Source organism: Dama dama, chromosome 27 (assembly GCF_033118175.1).
Source record: "Dama dama isolate Ldn47 chromosome 27, ASM3311817v1, whole genome shotgun sequence".
In the NCBI taxonomy this organism is placed as follows: domain Eukaryota; kingdom Metazoa; phylum Chordata; class Mammalia; order Artiodactyla; family Cervidae; genus Dama; species Dama dama.
The window spans coordinates 47,950,817-47,976,829 of NC_083707.1; the positions used below are offsets into that span (position 1 = coordinate 47,950,817).

The 26,013-nt window shown below is 54.5% G+C and overlaps 1 protein-coding gene across 4 annotated transcripts in view; it reads right to left on the reverse strand.

The window, feature by feature from the left end:
* Positions 1-221: 221 nt before the first annotated feature.
* ZBTB7C (zinc finger and BTB domain containing 7C) overlaps positions 222-26,013 on the reverse strand; it is a 300,342-nt gene continuing 274,550 nt past the window's right edge. For all 4 annotated transcript variants that reach the window (XM_061130872.1, XM_061130873.1, XM_061130875.1 and 1 more), the window contains 2 exons: positions 13,914-15,116; positions 222-2,733 (listed from right to left, as the gene is read on the reverse strand). In XM_061130872.1, coding sequence (XP_060986855.1) covers positions 2,082-2,733; positions 13,914-15,100 — 1,839 coding nt within the window. In that variant the 5' untranslated portion in view covers positions 15,101-15,116 and the 3' untranslated portion in view covers positions 222-2,081. The remainder of the gene's footprint in view (positions 2,734-13,913; positions 15,117-26,013) is intronic.

Genomic DNA, 26,013 nt, shown 5'->3' on the forward strand with positions numbered 1-26,013 from the left:
ACATAAAAAAAGTTATAAATAGAAAAACTTCCAAAGTTCTCCCACAGACAGACAGGGAAATCGGAACATCCAAAAGAGAAAAAAAAAAAAAAAAAAGGGAACAAAACACAAACATCCCTACGACCCATTTGCTTCAAGTTCTTGATCATACAGTACTCGACATCTTTGGATATTTTACAATGTACAACTCTAAACTGCAACCAAGAGAAAACAAAAAGAACTAACCAGTCATCTGAAAAATTGAGTTTATAAGAAGTCATTACCTTTACAAAATAAAAACAAAAGCCCCAACACCACTGGATTTTAATTTGTTCATCTTCCCTTGTTTTCTCTTGAAGTTTGGGTCAGCCCCACTCCCTTGACTGAGGAGAGGGGACGTGGGCATGTTGGCTGGTGGGTCCCAGAAGTGAAGGGAGGAAATGGAGACAGGAATCTGAGAGGGGCTGCCCAGCAGATGACATCCGAGGACCACAGGGTGTCAGCAACAGTTCCCTCTGGCTGAAAGGGCCAGAGGTGGTGTGTGGAGGCAGGGGTTTCTTTCAGAGAGTGGGGGAGCTGAGAGAGTGACAGAGTCTGTGGTCTTCTCTGGCCTTTTTGTTTTTTTGTGTGTGTGTTTGCTCAGGAAGAAGCCAAGGCGATAGGAAGAGCCGAAGTCTCTGTGTCCACAGCTCCAGGGTTGGGGACACCAGCCCTCACCCACCCACCCAGATGAACTCGCCTCCCTTCTGGGCTACTGAGAAACAAAAGCAAACTCAGCAAGAAAAGGGAGGGAAGGGCAGGAAAGCGGAGAGATCAGGAAGGCTCCAGCTGTCTTCCTTCTCAGGACGGCTGCCCACCGGAGAGCCCGGGAGAGGGGGTGGACAGCCCTCATTCACAGAGCCCCCCACGCCCGTCCTGCAGCCAAGGCTCTGATTCCCCACACAGCACACCCGGCTTCCTCCCCGGGGGGCCAGGGAGGGGCTGTGGGTGTTCAAACACAGCAATGCCAAAGCCCCAAGAAGCCCACAACCAAAAAGTGAACACACACTTGGGTTACTGGGCGCTTTGTTTCTGGGAATCAGATGGAGGGAGGCAACAGCCAGGTGTTTAGAGGTGGCCCCTGTCCTTCCGTGTTGGCCCCAGGAGTCCTGAAAGACTCCTTATGGCGTTGCCAGGGGTATGTGGAGGTGGGGACCATGCTAGGTGGTCGTCTCTGGATGTGCCCCTAGGGGAGGTAGGATTTGGAGTTACCCAAAGCTGCTTGGGGGCTGTGGACAAGCCCCACCCAAGCCCTCTTCCTCTGTCACCCTGTCTAGCGTGGCCACATTTCTCACCTGTGCTAATGTAAAGATGGATGTGATAAAACTAAGTCCAGTAAAATAGTGTCACCAGGGACATTAGGAGTGCAAAGCTCCTGCTCTCGCAAGGCTTCTCTTTGGAGGGATGGGCAGATATGAGCATGTGGGTGGGTGGGAGAGGGAAATGAAATCACCAGCCCTCTTTCACAGCAGGGAGAAACTGGGGTACAGAGGGTGAAGCGGTCCAAGGTCACAGGACAGGGAGGGAAAAATGGGCCTGGATTCCAGGAACCTCACTCCTGACTCCAGGAGGCCTCCCTGCCAATAGGTCATCTCCTCTAAGGGTCCCAGGACCACTGGAGATGGGGAGAATGAACCCATTGGAACAGAGTTAGCAGGGACTCCACCACAAAGCCGAAGGGCTCACAGGGCGCGTGTCTCAGGACCCTACCCTCCTCCCTGCTCCATCCGGTCTGCCTCTGGCCAAGCCACCTCCTCCTTCTAGACCCTCACAGCTCCCAGGTACTTTGGGACACATGGCCTGGGGCCCCCGCTGTGATATGGGCCCCTGTGAGTTTCTCTTTGAGGGTGGGGAGAGGCAGCCAGGGAGAGGCCAGGCCTTTTGGGAGGAGATGCCCATCTCAGACACCAGCAAAGGGGAGGCAACTGCCTCAGGAGGCCCGGAAAATACCACTGCTGCTGCTATTTTTTCTTCCTTTTGAAATAAAAAGTTCAGACCCATCGATGGGGCAGGTGGGCCTGGGAGGGGACGGGAAAGCAGGAGCCAGGTGGAGGAGGACCAGCCTAGTTGTTGGCCTCAGACATAGAGGCCACGTGGTTGAGGCCGGCAAGCCCAGGGAGGCCGGCCAGGCCCGCGGCCCAGGGGTCGGGCAGCGGGAAGTAGGGCCGCGCGGCGGCCACGTTCTCGGCCAGCGCGAAGGCCAGGAGGCCCCCCGCGTTCCGCTCGGCCTCGAGCTGGGCGCGCCCGAACAGCTTCATCTGCGTCTCCTCGAACTGCCGCTCCAGCTCCTGCAGGCTCAGCGCGCCCTTGGGCGCGGCCAGGAAGTGCTTGGTGGGGCTGGGGCCCGGGAGGCACACGGCGGCTCCGCCCAGGTGGCCGCCCACGTCGCCCAGCGCGGGGGGCATCACGAACGCCGCCTTCTCCGGGGCCGGGCCGCCGGGCCCGAAGAGCAGGCTGGCGGCCCTCCAGGCCGCGGGCTTGCGGCCGCGCCGGGGCCGGGCCATGCGGCAGCTCTGGCGCTTGATGTGGCGGTGCAGGTGGTCGGAGCGCGTGAAGCTCTTGTAGCAGAACTCGCACTGGTAGGGCCTCACGCCCGTGTGGATGCGCATGTGGTTCTTGAGGTCGTAGTTATGCACGAACTTGGCGTTGCAGTGGATGCACAGATAGGGCCGCTCCCCCGTGTGCTTCCTCATGTGGATCTTCAGCTTGTCCTGCCTGCAACGCAGAGTCGGAGTCAGTCCCTGCCTGAAACCCCTGCTGCCCTCCCTCCAGAACCAGCCAAGGCTCCCTACTGCCGTGGTGTCAACCCCCAGGAATGGGACCCTGGCTAAAATTTGCCTGCAACTACTGTGTGTGTGTGGAGAAGGCAATGGCACCCCACTCCAGTACTCTTGCCTGGAAAATCCCATGGACGGAGGAGCCTGGTGGGGTGCAGTCTATGGGGTCATGAAGAGTCCGGCACAACTAAGTGACTTCACTTCCCCTTTTCACTTTCATGCATTGGAGAAGGAAATGGCAACCCACTCCAGTGTTCTTGCCTGGAGAATCCCAGGGACAGCGGAGCCTGGTGGGCTGCCGTCTGTGGGGTCCACAGAGTTGGACACGACTGAAGTGACTTAGCAGCAGCAGCAGCAGCAGCACTGTATGTGTGTGTGTGTGTGTGTGTGTGTGTGTGTGTGCACATGCACACGTGCTAAGTCGCTTCAGTCGTGTCCGACTCTTTGTGACCCCTTAGACTGTAGCCCGCCAGGTTCCTCTGTCCAAGGGATCCTCCAGGCAAGAATACTGGAGTGGGTTGCCATGTCCTACTCCAGGGACTCTTCCCCACCTAGGGATCAAGCCTGCATCTCTTGCATTTCCTGCATTGGCAGGTGGGTTCTTTACCACTAGTGCCGCCTGGGGAGCCCACCTTCAACTACTGCACCACTCCAAACAGGTGTGGTTCCTCCCCTGGATTGGAGAGTAGAGTGGGAGCTGGGTTCTGAAAGGCCTCTGTCACTCCAGAACACCTTTTAGAGATAAGATCAGAGAGAATGAAGAATCCACTCCGTCAGGGCCTGTCTCACACACTGGAAAATAGACTTTCGGGGGGCCATAGGCCATAGGCCCCCCGAAAGTCAGCGATCTTTCATTGTCCTCCAAGCGGGAGCCACTTCTGATACTGGATCACACTTTCAGCTCCACTCTCTCCAGGCAACGGGGTCTTCCCTCTGGGTTCAGCCCCTGGGCTGTTGAGACCTGCCTGTCCTCAGCACTAATCTGAGAGTTACAGATACCAGGCACACGTTGTTCAAGTCTCCTGCACTGTGGTTTCTTAGCTCCAGCCCTGGGCTCTCCTCTTTGTCTGCAGACAATTCCAGGGTTTACAAAAGAGCCAGGTGCAACAAGAATGCAGCCTAAGCCAGGGCAAAGCTTTTCAGGGTTTAAGTGGTATTATTCAGAGGTAAGCTATGATGTGGGGGAGCCCCTTACTCCAGCTGCAGACCCACCGCTAACTGAGTGACCTTAGGTGAATAACAACCTCTCTGCACAAGAGCTGAACCTCGCATGAGACATCAGTTCCTGGTGTCCAGAGATGATGCACAGAAATTTGGGTTTGTGTTGAACTGGATTCCACACACCTCCTGGTGGTCTTGAAAGGAGGACTGACATCTCAAGGCTGTTTTTGTAAAGACTGAATGCTGCCTAAACCAGCTAAAGGAGCCTTTCAGGCTGGCCGAGGTGGAGTCAGTGGAGCCGTGAGAACTCTCTGCGGCCTTCTGCGCCTTCCTTGACCAGGCCCCTCAGGCCAGGAAGCTGTGTCCAGACTCCCACCTCCTCCATGCAGGTGTGGCTTGGGTGGAGCATCTGCCTGTCATTTTTGGCTCGGGTTTGAGGTTGGAGCAGATGTGGAGCCCAGGCACCCGCCCTAAAGTGGTCAGATTTAAACCACACTCAGCAGCAGCCCAGGACACCAGCAGGAGCGGGTCCTGGCCGCCTGGTGTCCCCCTGGCCACTAGAGGTCTCACTGGTTCTCGTTTTTTTTCTGACTAGCTCCCCAGGGGCAGAGCAGGAGAGAAAAGGACTTTCATGAGCACGCTAGGGGGGAGCAGGGGAGAAGGATCAGGAGGATGGATCGTCTCTAGAAGGCGGGCAGGCACCTGGGGGGAGAGGGTGGAGAGTGGGGCGGGCAGCGAGGAGAAAGGGAGGGTTGGTATTCTCCACACACCAGAACCCCCCACCCCCCGGGTCCCTGCCCTGCCCACAACCCACCAGCTGCCCACAACTGCACAGTGAGTACCCTCCTGTGACATCTCATGCACCCTCCCCCCACCAGCATCCTGCTCTTAGGGTCTCCGTAATCCACATTTCATCCAGGTGATTGGATTTTGGAGCAGGAAGGGGACTTAGCGTCTAGGCTAGTGGGTCTCAAACGTAATGAGCCATTATCAGGGTTTGATGAAACACGGAGGACTGGGCCCCACTCCCAGACTGCCTGAGTCAGGAGGTCTGTGGGGAAAGAGCAGAGAATTTGCATTTTGAACAAGCTTTCAGAAGCCATTGCTGCTGCTGGTCTGAGAACCACTTGCCTAGGTTAATCCTTCACTTGGCTGGGGGCAAACGGTGGCCCAGGGAGGTAGGTGAAGTCCCTAAGCTGTGTCTGACTGAGCTGGGACCAGAAGAGCTCAGGCCTCTGTCCTCAGTCCTGCACTGTGGGCTGTGTGAACATAGAAGGGTGGGGTGCAAAGCGCTATCTGTACCCCTGGAGGGATGCTGTACAGTGCTGGGGACTGTGACTTGGGACCCCACACATTCGCTCAGGTTCTGATGAGATACTGATACTCGGTGCTCAGCATTGGCTGAGAGACTCCATCCTGGAGATTCAGGGCCTGGTGGAGAGTCATCAGTGGGGCTTTAAATACATCCTCTCATTCAATCCTCACTGCAACCTTATAAGGTCGATTAAAAAAAAAAAATTACTATTATATATATTTAATAGTATCAAGCCCGAGGGTCACCCTCAAATAGTGGACAATGCAAGTGGTAAATCTTCAGATGTCAAGGGCCTCCTTTAAATATGCACTGCTTCTTCTGAGCTTTTCATTAGGGCATCTAAAATAAATCACACCTCAGCAGCGATTGGCCCAACTGTGTGAGAAGTGCTGAGAAGGTGACTGTAACTTTGTCTCATTGAGTGCCTGCTCGGGGTAGGCGAATATACCATCTCAATGGCCCTGGAAGGTCATTATTCACAAGCAAGGTGTAGAGCAGGATGGGGGCCCCTATTAGGGGTGTGGGAACCCCTTCCAGCTACAGATCTTCCACTGACTTGCTGGATGACCTTTAGGCAAGTTACTTAACTTCTCTGTGCAGAGTTGAACCTAGGGCCAGACATGAGTTCCTATTGACCAGGAACCTGGGTTTGCATGAGCTTAATTCAACACACCTGGATCAATTTCCTCACTTGGATCCCAGAAGAGCTGGGGACTCAGAGAAGTCAAAGAGCTTTCCCAAAGGTACCAGGCAGTGAGGGGCAGAGGGGCCTGGAGGGCTAACTGGGCGGGGTTTGTTTGCAGGCTCTTTGGAGGATTTTCATACGGAGTGTTCCCAGCCTGAGGCCTGTAGGGGCTGCCTCAAAAAGTGCAGCCCAGACAGTTACACCAGGGCATCGGCAGCCAGCCTTCTGTCTCCGGGGCCAGAAGGCTGGGCCAAGCTGTGGGAGCAGCTCGGCCTGGGCAGGAGCCACTGTCCCCAGGGGAGACTTTTCCTGCAAGCAGTGGGGAGGGGAGTGGACGGAGCTCTTAAGTTAGTCCTGGAAAAAAATGAGCGATCGTTTAGTTTACCGGAGCGTGTCTGAATCAGGGGCCGAGTAACCTGCATTGCTAGCAGTATGCTTCCCAGGACCTTGAAAACACTGATCCTGCCCAGCCCATTTCCAGGGAGGGAATGGCTTTCTAAGGTGGCCCAGCCTCCTTATTTCAGTAATGGCCTTTCCACATGGATGTGATGTGCAAGTGCATTGGCAGAGCTGGGCCCCGGCTCGGCACACTCCAAGAACCAGACCAGGTCCTTAGCTGCCCTGGGCCTCAGTTTCCTGACCTCTAAAATGGGAGGCTCAATGTGTGTGTTAATTGCTCAGTTGTATCTGACTGTGACTCCCATGGACTGTAGCCCATCAGGCTCCTCTGTCCATGGAATTCTCCAGACAAGAATACTGGAGTGGGGTGCCATTCTCTTTTCCAGGGGATCATCCTGACCCAGGGATTGAACCTGGGTCTCCTGCGTTGCAGGCAGATTCTTTACCATCTGAGCCACCAGGGAAGACCTTTAGAGTTCTGAGAGTGTTTGCATCTTGGTAATAATGGGCTAATACTGAATCTGGCTGGCTGGCTTCATATATCATGGCTCTTCTCTCTGTCTGCTGGCAGGGGCATCATGAGTGAAGCTGGAATGTTCTAGCCTGACTCTCAGCAGCTGAACTCTTAGTCACTTTCCTTCAGGACTAGGAGTCTGGTGGGTTCCCCTTAAAATCTTCCAAGGCGCCCAATCCTGTCTATTGGCCTCTGTGCTAACTCACCCTTAGCATAGCTTTGAAGTCGCCTTACAAGCTCACGCCTTCCAGTTACAAAGGAATAAGATCTGGGAGCCCTTGGTGACTATAGTGAACAACACTGTATTGTGTATTTGAAAGTTACTAAGAGGATAGATTTTAAATGTTTTCAGCACAAAAAAAAGGTAACTAAGTGAGGTGGTGGGTGTGTTAACTAACATGACTGAGGGTAATCATTTCACAATATATATGCATATTAAATCATCACTGTTGTACACCTTAAATATACACAGTGTTATATGTCAAATATAAACAAAGCTGGAAAAAAGAATCACCCTCTCTCCTTTGCTAGTCTGCTGTCCCTCCTCACAGTGGTCATGGTATTGCACCCACATACCACAGTATTGCATACCTCACAATATTGCACCCACATACCACATGGACACTCTGCTCCCCTAGTGGGCCCTGCTCTAGCCAGCTTTGCATCTTTGCATCTCTGCTGGCATGAGCTGGACTGCCAGTGCCCCTGGCTCAGAGACTGCCATATTATGGGATGGATGCTGGTCAGCCCTGGCTCCTCCCCCTTCTGTGCATATCTTTCGACACACCACACTCCATCCTCAGGTTCCCACCAGATGTCCAAGCATAGATGCGCTTCTTCCTTCCCAGCCATGAGCCCCTCATTCCCGCCCTCCTCTTCCCTGCACCCTCGTCCTTCAGCTCTGCCTTCACCCTTGCAAACTGCCCTGCCCGAAATGTCTACTGCTCCTAATCCCCAGGATCCTTCAAGGTCAAACTTAGGTGCAATCTTTCATAATACCTTCCCCTCCACCCAGGTCTCATTCTTTGCCCTGACTTTCCAAAGCACCTGAACACTGCAGCCCTGGGCAGGTCACTCAAGGAGCAAGGAGGGAGCCACAGAGGACCACGTGTCTGCATCACCTTCTCCTGCCCTCTGATAGCTACATACGTATGAGCATTGCCCGCCCAGCAAGTCCTGAGCTCTGGGCGCCGGGTCTGCCCGTCTGCATTCTGTGGCCCCCACTCAGCCACACAGGCGCTCCTGGCAGATGGGGACACTTGTCCAGCGACTGCTTTTGCTGCCTTTGTTTTCCAGGCATGTTATTCCCAGGACAGGGCCACCATGTGTGTGGTTTCCTTAGCTGCCCCTCATGCCTGCAGAGCCACTGTCCTGTCCCTGGCTCCTGGGGACCTGTCTTGTTAGGCGCCTAGACAGCAAGATGATGCAGGAAGCAGCAGATTCATGGGCAAGGAGCACTGGCCCCCAGAAAATGCAAAAAAGGGACCCAGGCTCAGGGACATTCTTGCCAGAACTAATCATGAGCTCCGGTGAAGGCATAACTGTGCAGGTAATTATACCTTATCTCACTAAAGCCCATGAAGTCGGAATTTCCATCATTCTTGGGAGGAAGTGGAGGCATAGAGAAGTGCCGTAATGGGTCCAGGGCTTTCCTGATCTTGGGTGATAAATGGGGTCATAAACCTGGGTGTGAACTTAGGGAGCACCTGCTTCAACCCCTTTGTGTTGGGGGAACTGAGCCCAGAGAGGGGAGGAGGCTTGGCCAAAGTCACACAGCTAGTCAGAGGCAGATCCAGACCCCGAAGCTGGAGTTCCTGATCACCGTGCCCTGTCCAAGGGGCCGTAGCCCCCCAGAGACACTGGGCTCTGTGTTCCCTGCCCGCCAGCCCCTGCTCTCTTCCTCCTCGTTCAGCACGTGGCCCAGATGGTACCAGAACCTGCTCAGATAAGAACCCACCAGATGCTCTGGAGTTCTGCCTGGTGCTGACCACTGAATGTACAGTGAGTGGGTGGGCATGGCCATGGCCTGCCGGTGTGGGACCGCTTCTCAGAGCTCCCCAGTCCAAATCTGACACGCTCCTCTCTTGCCCTGTCCCCTGGTCTGCCATCTCGTCCCTTAACCCTGCACCGGGGAGCCAGCACAAGTCACAGCCACGCAAGCCCCGGTAGGCAGTCCCCCTTCCAGCTCCGAGTGCTTCTCGTCGAGAAAGATGAGCCAGAACTTGTGGTCTCATTGCCCTGAGTGGAAGGAAGGGGTCCTGGGTCCTGGAGGCTCCCAGGGAGGAGAATGCTTTCCCAGCACCACCCATCCAGACTTCTTGATAACCTGATGGTCGGAGGAAATTTCTCTTCCTGCTGCCACTGGTAATGACATTACATTATCTTAATAAGGTCCCCAGAGCTACCAGCAGTGGGAGAACTAAAAAGAAAATACAGGGAAAAAAAAAAAAGCAGCAGCAGCCAGGCTCCTGGCCTTGCCTGGAGAGCTGACAGCTGTCGGGCTACAGAGCAGTCAGCAGCTGGCTTGCACTGGGTATTGGGGTTGGAGGGTAAAAGTCGCAGGCTTTACGGGGTGTCCACAGGAGATTCAGTGGAGACTGGGGGAATCATGGGGCATCAGAGACTGACTCCCAGGGCACAGAGGTTGCCCATCCTTTTCCAGGGCCTCTGTGAGACCTCTGTTGTCATGGGGACTGGTCTCTTCTCAAGTGTGGCAGTTTCTTGACCTCACAGTCACGGTTCCAGCCACCTGGGAAAGCCAGGCTGCGGACAGGATGCTGGGGGGTTGGGAGGGGGCACTGCCCAGTTATGCTCTCTAGGGGTTCCCTGGACAGGCTGCCTGCACTCAAGGACCCATGTGGCAGGACAGGAGGAACCAAGAGTCTTCCGAAGCCTTCACAGGTTCAGGGCCAGGCCCAGTTGGTGGTGATGACTGGGGCTGGAGCAACAAGGAGCGGGAGGACCCTGTGATGTGGGTGGGCAGAGAAAAGCCCCTCCAAGCACAGCAGCATCCTAGAGGACAGGCAGAGAGGACTAATACCTTCCCATCTTCCCTGGCCCATGTGCTCCCCACGCCTCAAGACCCATCCTAGGGCACCTCTGGTGGCCCCTGGAGTCCCGACCTTTGGCCTGGGCTTCCAGACTTTCAGATGAGGAGGGTCAGGGGCATTTTGGTCCAGACTGCCTCTGCCCTAAGTCCTGGAGTTCTTCTCTCTCCCAAGTGAGAGCCACGGGACTGGTTTCATCAGGAAATGTCTCTGCAGCTGGCAAAGGCCCCAGCCATCCTCAGGAAGAAAGCAGCAACCTTGGACCAGGCTGGGGGAGTGGACACATAGACTCAGGCACAGACAGAGGGCTCAGAGCCCAGATGACCATAGGATGGTCAGAGCTAGGAGGGGCCAGCATGGGGCCAGAGATACACAGTCTGTTTGAAGCCACTGAGGCCTTTTCTGGGGTGCCAGGGTTATCTCAGAGCTGGGGAAACCAGTGGTGGGACAACCGTGGGCCTGGCTGAAATCTGGCTGAAATCAGGAACCCAGAGGTGAGGTTCCTGATACCAAGGAATAGACAACATGCTGGTGGGAGGCCTCAGGCCCTTCTTGGACACCCATAGAATAAGAGCAGCAAGTGGGACCTTGGGGGCAGAAGGGGCTCTGTTGGAAGGCCCCCCACCCAAGGCCTCTCTGCCACGCTGTGCTGCTGAAGTCACGAGGAATGATGTTCCCATGGGGCGTGAACATGCTGGGAGTGGGCATTGGAGGCAGAAAGTCAGAGCCTGAGCCAAGAGGCCACCTTGCGGAGAGAGGTCACTCCCAGGAGGGAGGGAAAGTGGGTCAGCATCAAGAAGAAAGGGAAGGAGACCTGGCCAGAGAGCAGAAGCTCAGCTGTAATTAGGCAAAGACTCAGGCCCCAGAAAGGGAAGTAGTGTCCAAGAGAAGGAGATGAGGGCAGCAGGTCCCGGGTCCCTCTCCCTCTTGGGCTTCAGTCCAGCGAGTGGCTTTGCCTTGCAAGGGAAGCTGGGAATTCTGAGTCAAAGAGGCAGCAGCTGCGGCTGTAAGTGGAGCTGAAGAGTCTCCAGCTGGGGAAGGAGGGTGGGGTTACAGCTGGTGGCTGTAAGGAGTCAGCTGCATAGGGGGTCCCCACGGAAAGGCTGCGAGGGGACTTGGCTATAGCCAGAGTCACAGGCAACCCTGACCTGGACAGCCAGGGTTGACCCCGACCTGGACGGCCAGGGTTGAGGCTCTCTGATGTTTGAAAGGAATCCTACAGGGCAGCTCTGGGGAGGAGGCAGGAGGGAAGCAAGGAACCAGTGATTCTGAAGAATGTGATGGGGAGGGGTGTTGGGGGGGTGTCCATCATGTCCAGCCACAGCCCACAGTGAGAAATAAGAGTCCCCAACCTCCCCCAACACCCAGTATCTCTGCTTTGATTGGGGGGGGGGGGTGGTCCTCAGAGCTTTTCTGGTCTTTCTCAGGAGGGCCAGCGCCCAGTGGGAACAGAGTGAGGGGAGCTACGAATAGAGGTGGGAATGGAGCTGCTTCAGCTGGAAACAGGCCTGGGGACCCAGATGGCTGAGCAGGATTAATCTGAAGGAGGCCAGGGCCCCGGGCTGGAGGGCTACTCTGGCCTGGAGGGGGTTGGTGAGCCCGAGGCAGGCACAGAGGCCACCCTCAGTGATCAGCAGGAATGCGCTGGGAGGGAGGGTCTGGAATGCGACCCTCATATGTAACACAGCATGGAGGCCAGGCCAGGAGGCCCATGCAGAGGATGTTCTGGTGTCAAGAGGGTGAGAAGTCTGACTGTCTTGACTGACCGAGTTAAAAACTTTCCCTAGGGAAGGCAGGGACTCAGCCCCGCAAGGTCCTCACGGAAAGTGGACTGTGGGAAAGACCCAGAGGAAAGTGGGGGAGGGAAGGGGGATGGGGACTTGGGGGGGGGCGGGGGGAGGGGCAGGATCCCCTGCAGTCCCCTGCGATGCAGCACCTCCCACTGAAGTCACAGTCCTGGGTCTCCCCTGCAGGGAGGGGTGTCCCCAGTGTCCGCCATCTGCTCAGGGGACAAGCAAAGGAGGTGGAGCCTGGATGGCAGGACTCAGGGGCTGGCTTTTCTGGATCTGGCCTGTGAAGACTGTCCACGTCTTAAAGTCATTCCCAAGGGGCTGGGCTTGGAGGCACAGACTGCTAGAGGCCCTGGCTCCAGACGCATGAACCGCACTTGAATTTGGACTGGGCTCTGGCTTGTCTTCCTTGTTATCCCTGTGCTTTTGTGAAGCCTTTCAGGTGCTCTGTGATCTAAGGTGAATGCAGGGTGGGAGGTGGGGGTGACATCAGAGTGGCAGGGCCATTCGTGAGGGGCACCTGAGAGGGGGTGAATCTTAGGGACTTTGGGTCTAACTGCTCTGCAGCAATAAGAGAAGTGAGCACTTGAGGTCAGCATTGCTGGCTGGAAAGGGACACACCCCATGTATGGGGGGCCCTGCCCTTCTACACCTGGAAAATCTCCATTTACTGTCAGCCTGGAGCAGCTGGGAGAGTGTGCTGGAGTTTCCTTCACAGAAGCAGCTGCGAGGGGACCCAAGGCCACCTTAGAAACAATCAGAGTTGTCCTTTGAAGCAGTCACTGGAAGAGCCTGCAGAGCTGTTTCCACAACTGTCATCTATTCCCTGACCCTCCCTGGCAACCTCAAATAGAGTTTTCAAGCCACCAAAGAGAGCGAGTCTCGTGACTTAGCAGGACTCATCTTGTTTTTCCCCCCAAAGAATTGCCCCTGATTTGATTATCTACCTGATTCAAAATATAGCACTCTGACCTCGAAACTGAAGCTTTGGTCCCACTGAGGAAAATCAAAAGAATGAGCTCTCAGCAATTCCCAAAGCTAAACTGCTAAGAGGATATGGGCTGGCAGCAGCACCACTGGAGTAAGTGTGGGTTTCTCAAGGTGGGTTCTTTGGTGGGGACAGTGGCAGTGTGGGGACAAGACCTGGACTATGAAGTCACTGTCCCAGGGCAGATCCCACCAGGATCTGTCCACATCAGACAGACACGCTGAAATGACAAAGCCCTAATGCACGGCACTTCCCCACCGTGGACATGGCTGGGAAGGTCAGCCTCACATCAGTGGCCACCATTGATACCAACAGACCTTATCTCCCCCAAAGAGAACCATCGAAACCTAGCCCTGGACAAATCAGACCCCACAGGATCCCACCAGTCAGTTTTGATCACAAAAGTTGCTGTGCAGGGAAGGTATATAATACCTGAGTGCTGAATGGAACACTGTCCAGGCAAGATGAAAGGTTTATCATGTACTGATTTCAAATTTCAACTTTCATAACAGCATAAAGTTAATCCTCTTGCTAACATGGACAGTCAAGGGGGACATCATAAAAGGAGGCACATCCTGTAGGTCTGACCCCATACAGGACTGAAAGGGCCTCTGGGGGGGTCTCACTGGGGTTCAAGTCCCAGCTCTGCCATTTCCCAGCTGGGCTTATAAGTGACTGATTAGCTACTGATTAGTGAAGGATCACTCATCTGCGGACAAAGGCCATGGCCCTCCCTGACTTCCAGGATGTGGTGGGAGGGGTGGTCTGCAGAATCCACTCAGGACAGGCCCTGACATGCTGATCGTGCTCCAAGTAAAAAGGTGGAGGGGGGGGGGAGTGGTTTGCTGCACGCCATTGGGGACCTTCAAACTGGCTTCCCTGGGTCTACAGTGGGAGCTTCCCTACTTCCGGCTTAACCAGACGGCTCTGCTGGGATCTACTTCGTATCTCGGCCTTCCACCTAGTAGGGTAATATGAGAAAATATTTGAAAATCACTGTGCCTGGTAATGCCCAGCACCTATGACAATGAGCTTGCTGTGCGGCTAGGGCCCCATTGGACCTCCAGTGACCTGGATCCTTTTCCATTTCAGTGGCCCTTAACCCTTCCCGTCCCGTCCCGTCCCGCCCGCGGTCCATCTCGCTCCGCCCAGCCCCGCCTCCACTCCGGCCCCGCCCCGCCCCTTTCCCCGCCCCGCCCCCACAGGCAGCCCAGCGCACCTGGTGAAGCGGACCTCGCAGATGTTGCACATGTATGGCTTCTCCCCGGTGTGGGTCCTCATGTGCCGCGGCAGCTTCCCCGCCCCCATGATGACTTTGTGGCAGATGGGGCACTGCTGAGAGGCCTTGGGCTTCAGCTTGCGCTCCTCCACCAGCGGCCAGGGCGGGAAGAGGCCCCCCAGGTGGGTGGCGCTCAGGAAGTTGAGATAGGCACCGTAGTCATTCTCCGCCTTGATGGGGCCCAGTGGCCCCCCGGGAAGGTCCGGGAACATGTCCTTGAAGAAGTCGTTGGGGAAGGGCGGCGGTGGGGGTGGGGGCAGCTCCTCCTTCTCCTCCTCCTTGATCTTGCGGTTCTTGATGACCAGGTCCAGGGGCCCACTGTCCATGGGCTGCTCCGGCAGTTGGGCAAAGGCACCGAAGTCCCCTGGCCAGAGGTGTGGAAAGAAGTCCGGGGCGAATGGAGATAAGGAGGGTCTCCTGTCGGGGAGGCTGGCTTTGGGGTACAAGTTCTCCCTCAGCAGAGATTCGATGGAGAAGTCCCGGATCACGCCCAGGTGGCCTGGGCTGCCGGCCTGGAAGGAGTCAGGGAAGTCCCTGGGTGTGTCCGAATAGGCCTTCTCCGAGAGGTGGTCCGACTTGGAAGGGCTTTGGTGGCAACTGATGTCCTGGGGGTCAGGCAAGTTTTCTTGATCAGCAAAATCCTCCGTGTCATCGTCGTCGTCCTCCTCTTCCTCCTCTTCCTCCTCTTCGTCCTCATCATCGTCCTCCTCGTCGTCATCGTCGTCCTCCTTGTCCCCCCCGGGCTCCATGATCTCCAGGCACACGTTCACGATGCACTGGATCTCCAGCATCCTGGCGGCGTTGAGGATGTGCTTGACGTTGGAGGCGGTGATGGTGAGCGTGGAGGTGTAGGCGAACTCCAGGATGGCGGCCAGGGCCTCGGGCTGGACGAAGTCGATCTCGTAGACGTAGGGCTGGCTGGCTAAGGTGCCGGCCGTGAAGAGCTTCTTGAAGTACTTGCTGCAGGCGGCCAGGACCGAGCGGTGGGTGCGGTATTCTTGCTCCTGCACCACCAGTAGCACGTCACACAGTAGCCCGTCATGCCGCTGCTCGTTTAGGCTGCAGAGGACCTCGCTGCTGTGGTTGGGGAAGGGAATGCCGATCAGCTCGTCAATGCCATTGGCCATGTTCTCAGCCGGAGCCCTGCGGGGACACACACGGGGAGACTGAGTTAGAGGACCTGGCACCTGGAGGGGACGCCAGCTCTGGGATCCTGGCCCAGGGAGGCCAGGCTGGTGGGCATAGGCGGTGCTCTCCTATCCCACCCCTGCCTTTGCTTGGGGCTCCCCTCCCTCCTCCTCTGCTAGAGAGCCGCCCCCTCTTCCTCAGCTTTCCCCACTCTCACCTGTCACTCAGAGCCCCGCTCCCAAGTGCCCCTTCTCAAGGTACCACTGGGCTCTTCCCAGGGCCCCAAAGGCCCTGGGTGCTGGGCTCCTCATTGGGCAGCTAGCGCCTGCCTTTTAGCGAAGGCTATGAAATCTCCTTTTGGGCACGATTTCACGAATTCCACTTTGGGAATGTGCAAGTCCCATAGCAAGACCGGCCGGCCACGTGAGACTCCGAGGCTCTCTGTGCTGCGGGAATGGGGGCCACTCCTGACTCACACCACGTCTGCCGGTCAGGGGCCAAAGGGGGAGTCTTCTCTCATGACTCAGGGCTCCCGCTGGGAGAACGCTTTGGTTTATTTCACAGATCCTCTGCCTCCTGTCACAGACTCCCATTTTGCTGCTTTTGGTTACTGATGTGACTGACCAACAACCAGACTGCTCATGGTAGCTGAGTTGTTCCCAGGTCCAGCTCCAGCATGTTGAAGTCTCAAGCCCCAGGATGTCAGCATGTTACTGTGTATGGAGGTAGGATCTTTAAAGAGGTAATTAAGGTTAAAACAGGGTCCTACAAGTGGGCTGTCATCCAGTGTGACCCCCAGAGGGGAGACCACGTGAGGACATGGGGCAGAGGGGGCAGTGGACGGAGGTGGAGACAGCAAGCTGAAGAGAGAGGCCTCAAAGGAAATGGACCCTGCGACACCTTGATCTTGGACTAAATCCAGCCTCTAGAACTGTGCGAAAATCAGTCTTGTTCTTTAAGCCCTGCTCCGTGATACTTTGTTATCACAGCCCTAGCAAACTGACACAGTTACTAGAAACCTTAAACCAATTTTGTGACCCCTTTTTTGCAAGGGAATGGGGGCCTTATGGTAGGTGTTTTGCCTTCTAACCTCAACTTCTGGCTTCTTCTTAGTTGATGAGGTTTCCCTTCACTTGCCATTCTTGGTTTTTTTAAAAAACAGTGACCTCCTACATACGTATATCTTGAGCCATTTGATAAATATTTATATTCAGTGTTAAATTCAAGTTATATTCAGTGTTAAATTCAAGTGCATTGTTAGCTAATTTATCATGTCAGTATTCTGTTACTCTCAGGGAAACATATCCCTGTGGGGAGAAGCCTCTTCTGAGATACTTCAGGATTATCTATACATTAAACACAGTGTGTGGCCAGTGATAGCTGCTAGGAGGAAGGGGGGGGTCAGAAGGAGAGGGTCCGGGCAGAGGACAGCAGGAACCCCCCCTCCCTTCAGGGAGCAGAACAGATTCAATTTGGACAACAAGCCACCTTATTTTTAATGCCAGGGCATGGAGGGACCTGCTACTCTGGGTAAAGCTTGGTCATGGCCCATAGATAAATCCTAGCCAAGGCCTGGCCCTTCCCTGGGTGTAGTTACAGTGGGGAGAAAAGAAAAAGGAAAACAAAGCCTGGAAGCCCCACAGCCCAGTGGCAAGAGCTCTGGGAATTCCCACACACTCATCTTCTGGATGTTTCTGCCCTGAGAAGGCAGATGCAGCAGAAAGGGACAAGGGAGAAGTGTCAGGCCCACCATGTGAGCCCCAAGTGACTTGGAGGCACCAGGGACCCAGTGGGGTGTTAGGGTGCTGGGTGCTCTGCCCCTTCCTCCCTGTTTCTCTATGGGTGATGGAGGGCCTTAGTCTTCCCTGAGTGACTCACCTGGGCAGGTGTTCAAGCCATTTCCTAGAGCAAAGGCCTTGCTGTTTTCCTGCCTTTTTTAAAAAGGGCCAGAGACCCTGCAGGCCAAGCATTCATTCCCTGAATAGTCACTGGGTTTCTTTCTGTGCACAGCACTCCCCTGGGGTGTGGGGACACACAGAGAGCAGATTGAGCAGGGCTCTGTTCTAAAAGAGCTTACAGGGACATAACAACTCTGAAAAAGGTGGAGCAACATACACCAACGAGGAATAAGATAGCACCGCACACCTATTAGAACGGCTAAAGTAACAAGAAGTGACAAAACCAAATGCTGGCGAAATCATAAAAGACATTGCTGGGTCCGCCTGGCTCTCCTGGATCACTCGCTCCGGGGGATGCCAGCTGTCGTGTCATCAGGACAGTTCTATGGAAGGTCCACATGGCGGGGGGCTGAGCTGTGTGAGGGACCACCACACAGTGGTCCCTCTGTGGGGCTCAGGGGGTCACGGAGCCCCAGTCAAGCCTTCAGATGACAGCAGCCCCCTGACATCCTGACTGCAACCTCATGAAAGACACTGACTCAGAACCACTTAGCAAAGCTGCTTCTGAATTCCTGACTCATAGAAACTGGGAGACAGTAAATGTTGATTCTTGTTTTCAGTTGCTCAATTTTAGAGTAATTTGTTATACACCAAGAGATAACATAATAGATAATCCAGGGAGATAACAGATGATACAACAGGCTATCCAGAGGCACTATTCACTTCATAGACATTACAGACCTGTGATATTTATCAGGATGTTTTCTGGCAATGGCAGTTAAATGCTATCTTCTAACAAAATCAGTATATTATGACACTGGTTTGATAGATGGAAGTAGATGTATTGAGAAAATGATATCTTTTTCTAATTCCCACAAAGCTGCCCTACTGGTAGCAGGGTCCTGACCCTCAGAGGACCCTTCTCCTCTGAAAATGCTATTTGTGAATGAAACTCCCCTTCAACTGTTAAGAGCCCAAATCAGTAAGACCTCAAGAAATTAGTTCTTTCAGGCAAGTTTTCTTGCTTGCCAAGGGCTTATTCATTTAAAGACAAAATTGTTTTTGAACTGTTTTTCAGGAAAAATTCCCACAATTCCTTAGACTTATCCTCATGTTCTTAAATAGAGGAGTTGGAACCTACTGAATGGGATGGGGGTGGTCAGGGTCTCACCTGAGCGTTCCAAGCGATGGATCGCACCACCTGACTTGACATGCCCTGCCTCCCATGCTTTGGGAGCCAGGTCTGCTAGGGCCTGGGGGTCAGGAACCACAGCTATGTGACTTTGAGAGGCCCCACCACCTCTCTGAGCTTCTCTTTTCTCATCTTGTCATTGGATGGACCGGGGAAATCTGATAACTAGAGTCATGACTGTGAGGAGGGGCTTCCCAGGTGGCGCTAGTGGTAAAGAACCTGCCTGCCAATGCTGGAGACATAAGAGGCATGAGTTTGATCCCTGGGTTGGGAAGATCCCCTGGAGAAGGGCATGGCAACCCACTCCAGTATTCTTGCCTGGAGAATCCCATGGACAGAGGAGCCTGATGGGCTACAGTCCATGGGGTCGCAAAGAGTTGGACACTACTGAAGTGACTTAGCAAACCTGTACACACGACCTTGAGAAGCTAGAAGCACAAAGTGAATCTGGCAATGAGGAGGGGGCAGTAGGCCTGGGTGACTCTGGACTTGAAGGCTGGTCTGTCCAGCAGTGACTTCTCACCGTGGCATGGTTTGGAGTCTTTGTCCATTCTTGGAGGAATGGATGTAATCATAGAGCTGGGAGGGGGGGCTGTTTTTCCTGGCAGGAGGTAGCAGGGGAAGGGGAGCTATGGCTTGCTGTTTTATTAACTTTTGGGGAAGAAGTGCCCCCACTCTGCACTCTAGAAGCTTCCCTGGTGACCGTGGGATTCCCATGCCTGGAGGGTCTGCAGACGGCAGTGTTCCAGAGGGACTGCCACGTCCAGCCCCTCTTCCCACCCGGGCCCTCCCGCCCATGGCCCAAGCGAAGGTACTCTGTCTCCAAGAATAACACGCTCAGGAAAGAAAATCACACACACACAAAAAGCAAAGCCAAACCTCTTAACAGTTAGGAGAGGCTTGATGCAACATACGAACCTCTGGTAGGAAGGGGCTAGAAAAAATATAGAGCCCAGAAATAAAGGGGGAGGACAGAAAGGGGGAAAGAGACGCTTGAAAATGAAGGAAGGGTACAGGTGCGGTCCCCATTCCAGAGGATATGAAGCCCACCGCAGCCTCCCCTGGGCCTCAGTGGAAGGTTCTAGAAGCCAAGGTGTGTCCACATAGCCTGTCTGGCAAGGGCAGCATTTCGCAGCTCTGGCCTAGGTTTATTCAATTACAACATGAGAATATCACTTGCCTCAGATACTCTACCTGCCCCCTTCCACTACAGGGAGCTTCGTCATGCCCTCAACTCACCAGTGAAAGAAGGGGAGGGCCTGCTCCTACGAGAGGAACAGAGGAGAGATGGAGGTGGAGCCTTTGGAGAGAGAGAGCCTTGGACTTATGGAAATGCACTGAAAACCCTGGCTCTAGAAATCCTCCAGAACTAATTTCTTGAGTGTGACTTCAATTTTTGCTTTTCATTTGTGTCCTATTCTAATAACCCCATCATTTAAGCAAGCAAGCCAACATTTCTAATAACAATCAATACCAGCTACCATTAATCAAGTGCCTGTAACGTGTCTGCCATTGAACTTCTAATCCTTCTTCACCCAAGGTACACATTTTTATCATCATCTCCAGTTTAGAGATAAAGAGTGTGGAAAGGGTGAGTGACTTGCCTGATGGCAGACACAGTGTCTGAGCCAAGATTTGAACTTGGATGCATTTGGCCCCAAAGCTCATGTTCATTCCTCTTTACCATGCTGCCCCTACAAAGTCCATATGGGGGTGAGGGTTTGGACCCCACCTGTCAGAGGTTTAGAGATTTAATCAAAGACAGAGCTGAGGGGTGTACACCAGGGGCCTGAGACCCATGGAGGCCACGGGGTCTCAGGACGGAGGGCACATGAGAAATAAGGACAGGGAGACAGCAGACTCCTGTGGGCTGGGGGATCCAAGCGGTTTGCAGGAGGAGGGGCACTTTCTGAGCTGTGAAGGTTAGAGAGGATTTCGCTGGGCAGAGAGACAGGAAGGACCAGCCCCATAGCATTTGGATCCGGAAAGCTTTGGATCTCTAGAGTCCCCTCTGAAAGTGTGTTGAACCTGGGTACTGAGCAGGCTCTCACAAGAACTTGCTCTCAGCCAGCATGTGCCTGAAGTTGGCTGACGGCCATCTGACCACAGGGGGTTTCTGCTGGGAGGTGGAGAGTGAGGACCCTGCTTTCAGACGTCCTGGGTCCACTTCCTGGCCTCAGGGACTTAGTATCACCCTCCTGAACTCAGTTTCCTTGTCCAATCGTGGGGATGATGATAATGTCCACCCTGCCACTCTGCTGGGCCGATCAAATGTCCCAGTGCTACTGGGACAGAGGAGGTGCTCAACCACTGCTGGCAATTATGACATTCAGGTGGGACCAGAGTCCTAATAGGGGTTGCGGCAGAGGGAGGTGGGATCATATCAGGAACCAATTTGCTTTCTGTATAGTTTTGCAGAGATCACACTATTTAATCACCTCTCCCAAAGACACTCCCAGGGCTACCCTGGCATGTGGAGGACATCATAATCATCCAAGGTCCTTCCATATGTCCTGTCTCATGGACTCCTAACCCAAAGAGGCAGGCAAGGTGGGTAGAAACTTTATGCCTATTATACAGATGAAGAAAATGAGGCACAGAGAGGAGCTGATGCCCAAGGTCACTCAGCACATTAGGGTCAGGGCTAGAACTAGAGCTAGATGCTCTGATGCCCAAGCTTGTGCCCCCAGCCAGGTGTGGGGCTGCCTGGCTGGTAGGTGCCCCATGTTCTAGGGCTGGTTTTACTAGGAACACGAAATGTAGGGATGGGTAAATTTTGTATACACTCCTGCTGCTCTCAAGTTTGCTTATCTGGGAACTGGGGAAGTAACTGCATGACTCTCTTCTGCTCCAGGGCAGGGTTTGTCTCTTATATGTCTGTATTATTCCCAGGCTGCTATCAAGCAGGAACGTGGGAGATGCTGAATGAATGAGGTTGGTTCGAATGCACAGTGGGGAGAGGCTTGAAGTCACAAAAGGTGACTTACCAGAAAAGAAAGAAAGTGAAGTCACTCAGTTGTGTCTAACTCTTTGCGACCCAATGGACTGTAGCCTACCAGATTCCTCTGTCCATGGGATTATCCAGGTAAGAATAATGGAGTGGGTTGCCATTTCCTTCTCCAGGAGATCTTCCCAACCCAGGGACTGAACCCGGGTGTCCCGCATTGTAGGCAGACACTTTACCACCTGAGCCACCAGGGAAATCCCTACAAAAGGTGGTGGGCAGCCCCAATCCTCTGCCTTAGGGACACATATTTGAACAGAACCCTATCATTCATAAAGTATTTCTATCTATTCATTTCATCCTTATTACGATTCCCATTTGACGGGGATCAGAGAGGCTGAGTCACTTGCCCCAAGTCACACAGCTTGATTTCTACTCCAATTCCATCTCTTTCCTGTCCTCCATGGTTGCCTCGGTGATGTGACTTTCAGGACAATTTTATTGTTGTGATGCACAAATCCAGCGCCTCCTTGAATCGCACTCAGGTCAGCAAATCTGGGGCCCAGAGTGATGTTTCCATCTGCCAAATCCCCATGGTGGACCGGCCCCGGCTGGCAGGCTCTTTCCGCCCTGGGAGTGGCCCTGCCCCCTTCTCCAGCCTCTAGCCCCTCCCTTGCCCAGGCCTGGCAGAATCAGTGTCTCCAGGAGGGCGAGGGTGGGGTTCTGCAGGGGCAGAGAAGACACATGGATTCTTTTCCAGATTTGGGAACGAGGCTGGGTAGCAGCTAGCTGTCTCCTCTGAGCAGGTTCTTAGGCACAGAAACCTACAAGGGGCTGGCGGGCCAGGGCAGAGGAGAGGGCGGGAGGCCTGGCCCGAGCAGCTGGCCGGCCCCATGGAGCTCTGCTGGGCGCACCCTACCCTGCCCTTGGCAGTTCCCCTAAGCAGGGCAGCCACACCCCTCGGCCCTGGAATGCCCCAGAGGCTGGGGCCAGACATGTGGGCTGGAAGGCTGGGCAGGGCCTCCTCAACTGCCTGCGCCCCGCCTCCCGGAGCACCTCCGGCAGAGGGCTGCCCCACCTGCTCTGCCACCCTGCCAAGACATGCCTGGAGCCCACGGTCCCCAGCTCAGCCTCGGGCCCAGGGCTTGGAGCTGCCTGGGTTCTGTGAAATGAGCTCTGGGTCTCCCTCCTCTGCCAACGGTGACGGCCGTGCCAGATGCTCTCTGACAGCTGGAATGCGCGCCCTCTCTGCCACACATGGTCCTGTCCCCTCATTCTCTGCCCCCCCCCCAATGCCTGACCCCTCCACTCACAGGACACCATGTGAGAGTGCAGGGGCCAGCCTGGCAGGCAGGCACTCCTGTGTTCCCACCCCACACAGACGGGTTCTCCCCACATCCCGACTCCTGGGGGGCCTGAGCTTTTTCTCCTGAGACCAGACATTCGAGTCCCTGCCTCACTGCTGTCCGAAGCCCCTGACTTACCATGCTGCATGTTTGTGGGGCACACCCACTTTCCTCTATACACTTTCTCAGGATCCCCGGGTACAGAAGGAATTATCTGGCCCACGTGCTGGTGAGAAACCTAAGCTCATGCTGGTGAACTGACTCACCCAAGGTCACAGAACAAGGTCACAGAACAAGGTAAGAAAGTGACAGAGACCCCAGACCCCCTGACCTGTCACCCACGCCCTGCCCACTGTCTCCTGTGGCATCAATCTCTCTTCACCCTGACCCTCACCATCATCACCACCTCCACATCCCACACGGGTTTGGTTTTTATCAGAACAAGGTCTAGGGGCCCAGTGAGTGGGAGTTTGGAGGGAGGATACAGGACACGTTTCTGTAGGGATGAGACACACACTCGGGACAGACTTGGGCGGTACCCCAGAGGGTGGATGGAGTGATGGGCGACAATCAACGAGGGGCAGCGTCCTCCTGGGCTTTGGTCCCCAGGGTGGGGCCGGGGCATCTGAGTGTCGGAGCTGTTTAATCTCACCCTAGAGGAACCTGCTCTTCACAGCATCCCGTGAAAGTGAAGGAGAAGGGAATGGCAGTCCAGTATTCTTGCCTGGAGGATTCCACAGACAGAAGAGCCTGGTGGGCTACAGTCCATGGGGTCACAAACAGTCAGACATGGCTGAGTGACTAACACTCCCACTTTCAGAGGAACCTGTTCTTCACAGCATTTAGGTCAACTCCAAGTGGGCGTGCTGGGGCCTCTGCTCCCATCCCCTTCCTCAAGGGGTGGCTTAGAGCCTGTTACTTTTCAAAGTGGGGCTTCCCTCATAGCTCAGTGGGTAAAGAATCTGCCTGCAATGCAGGAGACTTGGGTTCAATCCCTGGGTCGGGAAGATCCCCTGGAGAAGGAGATGGCAACCCAGTCCAGTTTTCTTTCGTGCAGAATCCCCTGGACAGAGGAGCCTGGCGGGCTGCAGTCCATGGCGTCCTAAGAGTCGGACACGACTGGGTGACTTTCACTATTACTACTACTTTTCAAAGCACTTCCATCTTCATGGTGGCAGGTGAAGCCTGCACGACACCCGTTTTACAGACGAAGGAACAAAAGTGGAGCGAGGTCAAGAGACAAAGTCCAGCAATAACACTGCAGAGCTCACACACTCCCTGAGGCCGTACTCTGGGGGCACCCCTGCTGTGCCCCTTGGACTGGGTTGTCTAAGGGCAGCGTGGCCTGGAGCAAGGCTGCGGGGGCTGAGATCACCCGAAGCTGCCGTGGGGAGGGTCCCCCGCGCTGCCTAGGCTGGCCGTGGGAGCCTGGGCTGGACAAATAAGTGGTATCCCTTCGGACGGTTGTTCTTTAATCATTTATTCATCCTTTATTTATTAGAGAGAGAGGCGGGGCGGGGTGGAGGGGAAAGACTTGTTTTCTTTTTAGAAATACTGCACACCTCTTTATGTTCTGAATAAAGGATTTACTACTTGTGTTTATTACAGGCGATTTCCTGAGCCAGAAAACTCCTTGGGAGGCTTATTAAACCTTATTAAACCGCTGAAAATTTGGATAATAAAATAAATCACTTGTTTCCTATAAACAGCACTCGGCCCCGGGTTACTGAGTTTCAGAATCCCAGCTGCCTCTTCTGCCTTCTCCAGGTGTCCCTGCTGGCAGGCTGGTGGGCTGTGCTCCCCACAGCCGCAAGCTCATGGCGGGTGGGGAGGCGGGGGCCACACAGGAGCCCCCCAGGAGCCCTATTCTCTTAGCATTTCTGCCCAAAGGGGCTGTCTCCTGCAGAGGAGTGGGAGTGGTTTAGACTGTGTGATCTATTCAAGGAGTTGTGCTTGGAGCAGGTTAAGAAGCCCCACTTTTTGAACCCTTCTGGGGGATACATTTTTAGTGTTTCTTTTAAAAGGCACCAAAGTGGCCTCACAGCTGGCCAGCCGGAGCTCACCCTGCCTTCAGGCCACCTTGACCTGCGCGCCCAGGGCGCACTGCACTTTGCCCATTGCTGCTGAACTTGACGGTGGGAGAAGGGAAGCCGCTCCAAGTGAGAGGGCCAGGGCTGGAGCCGAGAAAGGCCTGGAGCTCTGTTCTGGGAAAGGGCCTGAAGAGGGGGTGCTGAGACATGCCCAGGTGTGCAGTCGGCAGAGGTGGTGACAATGCTTTGGGGGAGGAGGTACAATTCCAGTCTGCACTGACAATTTTGCTCTGCAGCTGAGTTCTTGGTGACCTTGGACTAGCCACATGCCCTTTCTGAGCTGCAGTTTCTTTTATGTGAGACCAGGAGGCTGTGAAGGTCCCTTGCTGGTGCTATGGCATCCTCCAGCTGACCCACTTCAATCTTTAGGTTCCAGGGTGGATCTTTGGATTCTGAGGGCATGACAGCTCAGCTTCTGCAGTCTTGGGGCTGCTGTACCCGACCGTGGACTTCCTGATTCAGTCTCCCACACCCCCAACCTCACCCCAGGTGTCTCAGAGATGCTGCCAGGTTATACAGGGAAATGACTGTGCACACACACTGGCCTTTCAGAGCACAAGTGTTCTATCTGCAAAGTCAGGAGGGGATTAGCATTTGACCACACCAGGCAGGATGATGGACACGTGACCAGTTGATGAAAGATGTACGATATGTTCCCTCTCCACGCCCTGGAAGAAGGGCGAGGAGGCCCACTCCTGGGTTTATCTTCCCAGCTCTCAGACAGTGGCCAGGGACAGGCATGGAGTCTGGAAGTTGGCCAGGGCAGTGGCCAGGGCAGGGTCTGGAAGTTGCTTCCCCAGAATGTGCCCTTATTCATTACAAACAATCTTACAGGCCCTGTGTGGGGAGCGTGGGAGACGGACAGGCACCCAGCTTGCCAGAGATGTGACATATGGAGACAGAGGGTTGCTTCTGAGCTTCCTCCAGCTATCAACAGAACAAAGCTAGCTATGGAGATTAAACTAGCCGTGGAGAGGTACCACGAGTGCTGGGTGTTTCGCTTGGTGAGAGTCGTTGACCTAAATGTAGTATGTAGATTCTTGCACTTGACAGTCAATCAGTTGTGTCCGACTCTTTGTGACCCCATGACTCTTTGTGACTCTTTGTAGCCCTCCAGGCTCCTCTGTTCGTGGGATTCTCCAGGCAAGAATACTGAAGTGGGTTGCCATTTCCTTCTCCAGGGATCTTCCCCACCCAGGGATCAAACTTGGCTCTCCTGCATTGCAGGCAGGTTCTTTTTGTCTTTACTCTGCAAAACCCATTTTCAAACAGAGAAACTGAGGCAGAGGTGAGACTCAAACCCAAGCTGTTGGGCCCCAGATTTCCTAAGCAGAATTTACCCATTTGGGGCTGCAGAAACGGGGACGAGAGGGATAGATGGAATTCTAAAGAACTCACAGAAAAGTCGGAGAGAAAGAAGCCATGTTCAGAACTGGCCCAGA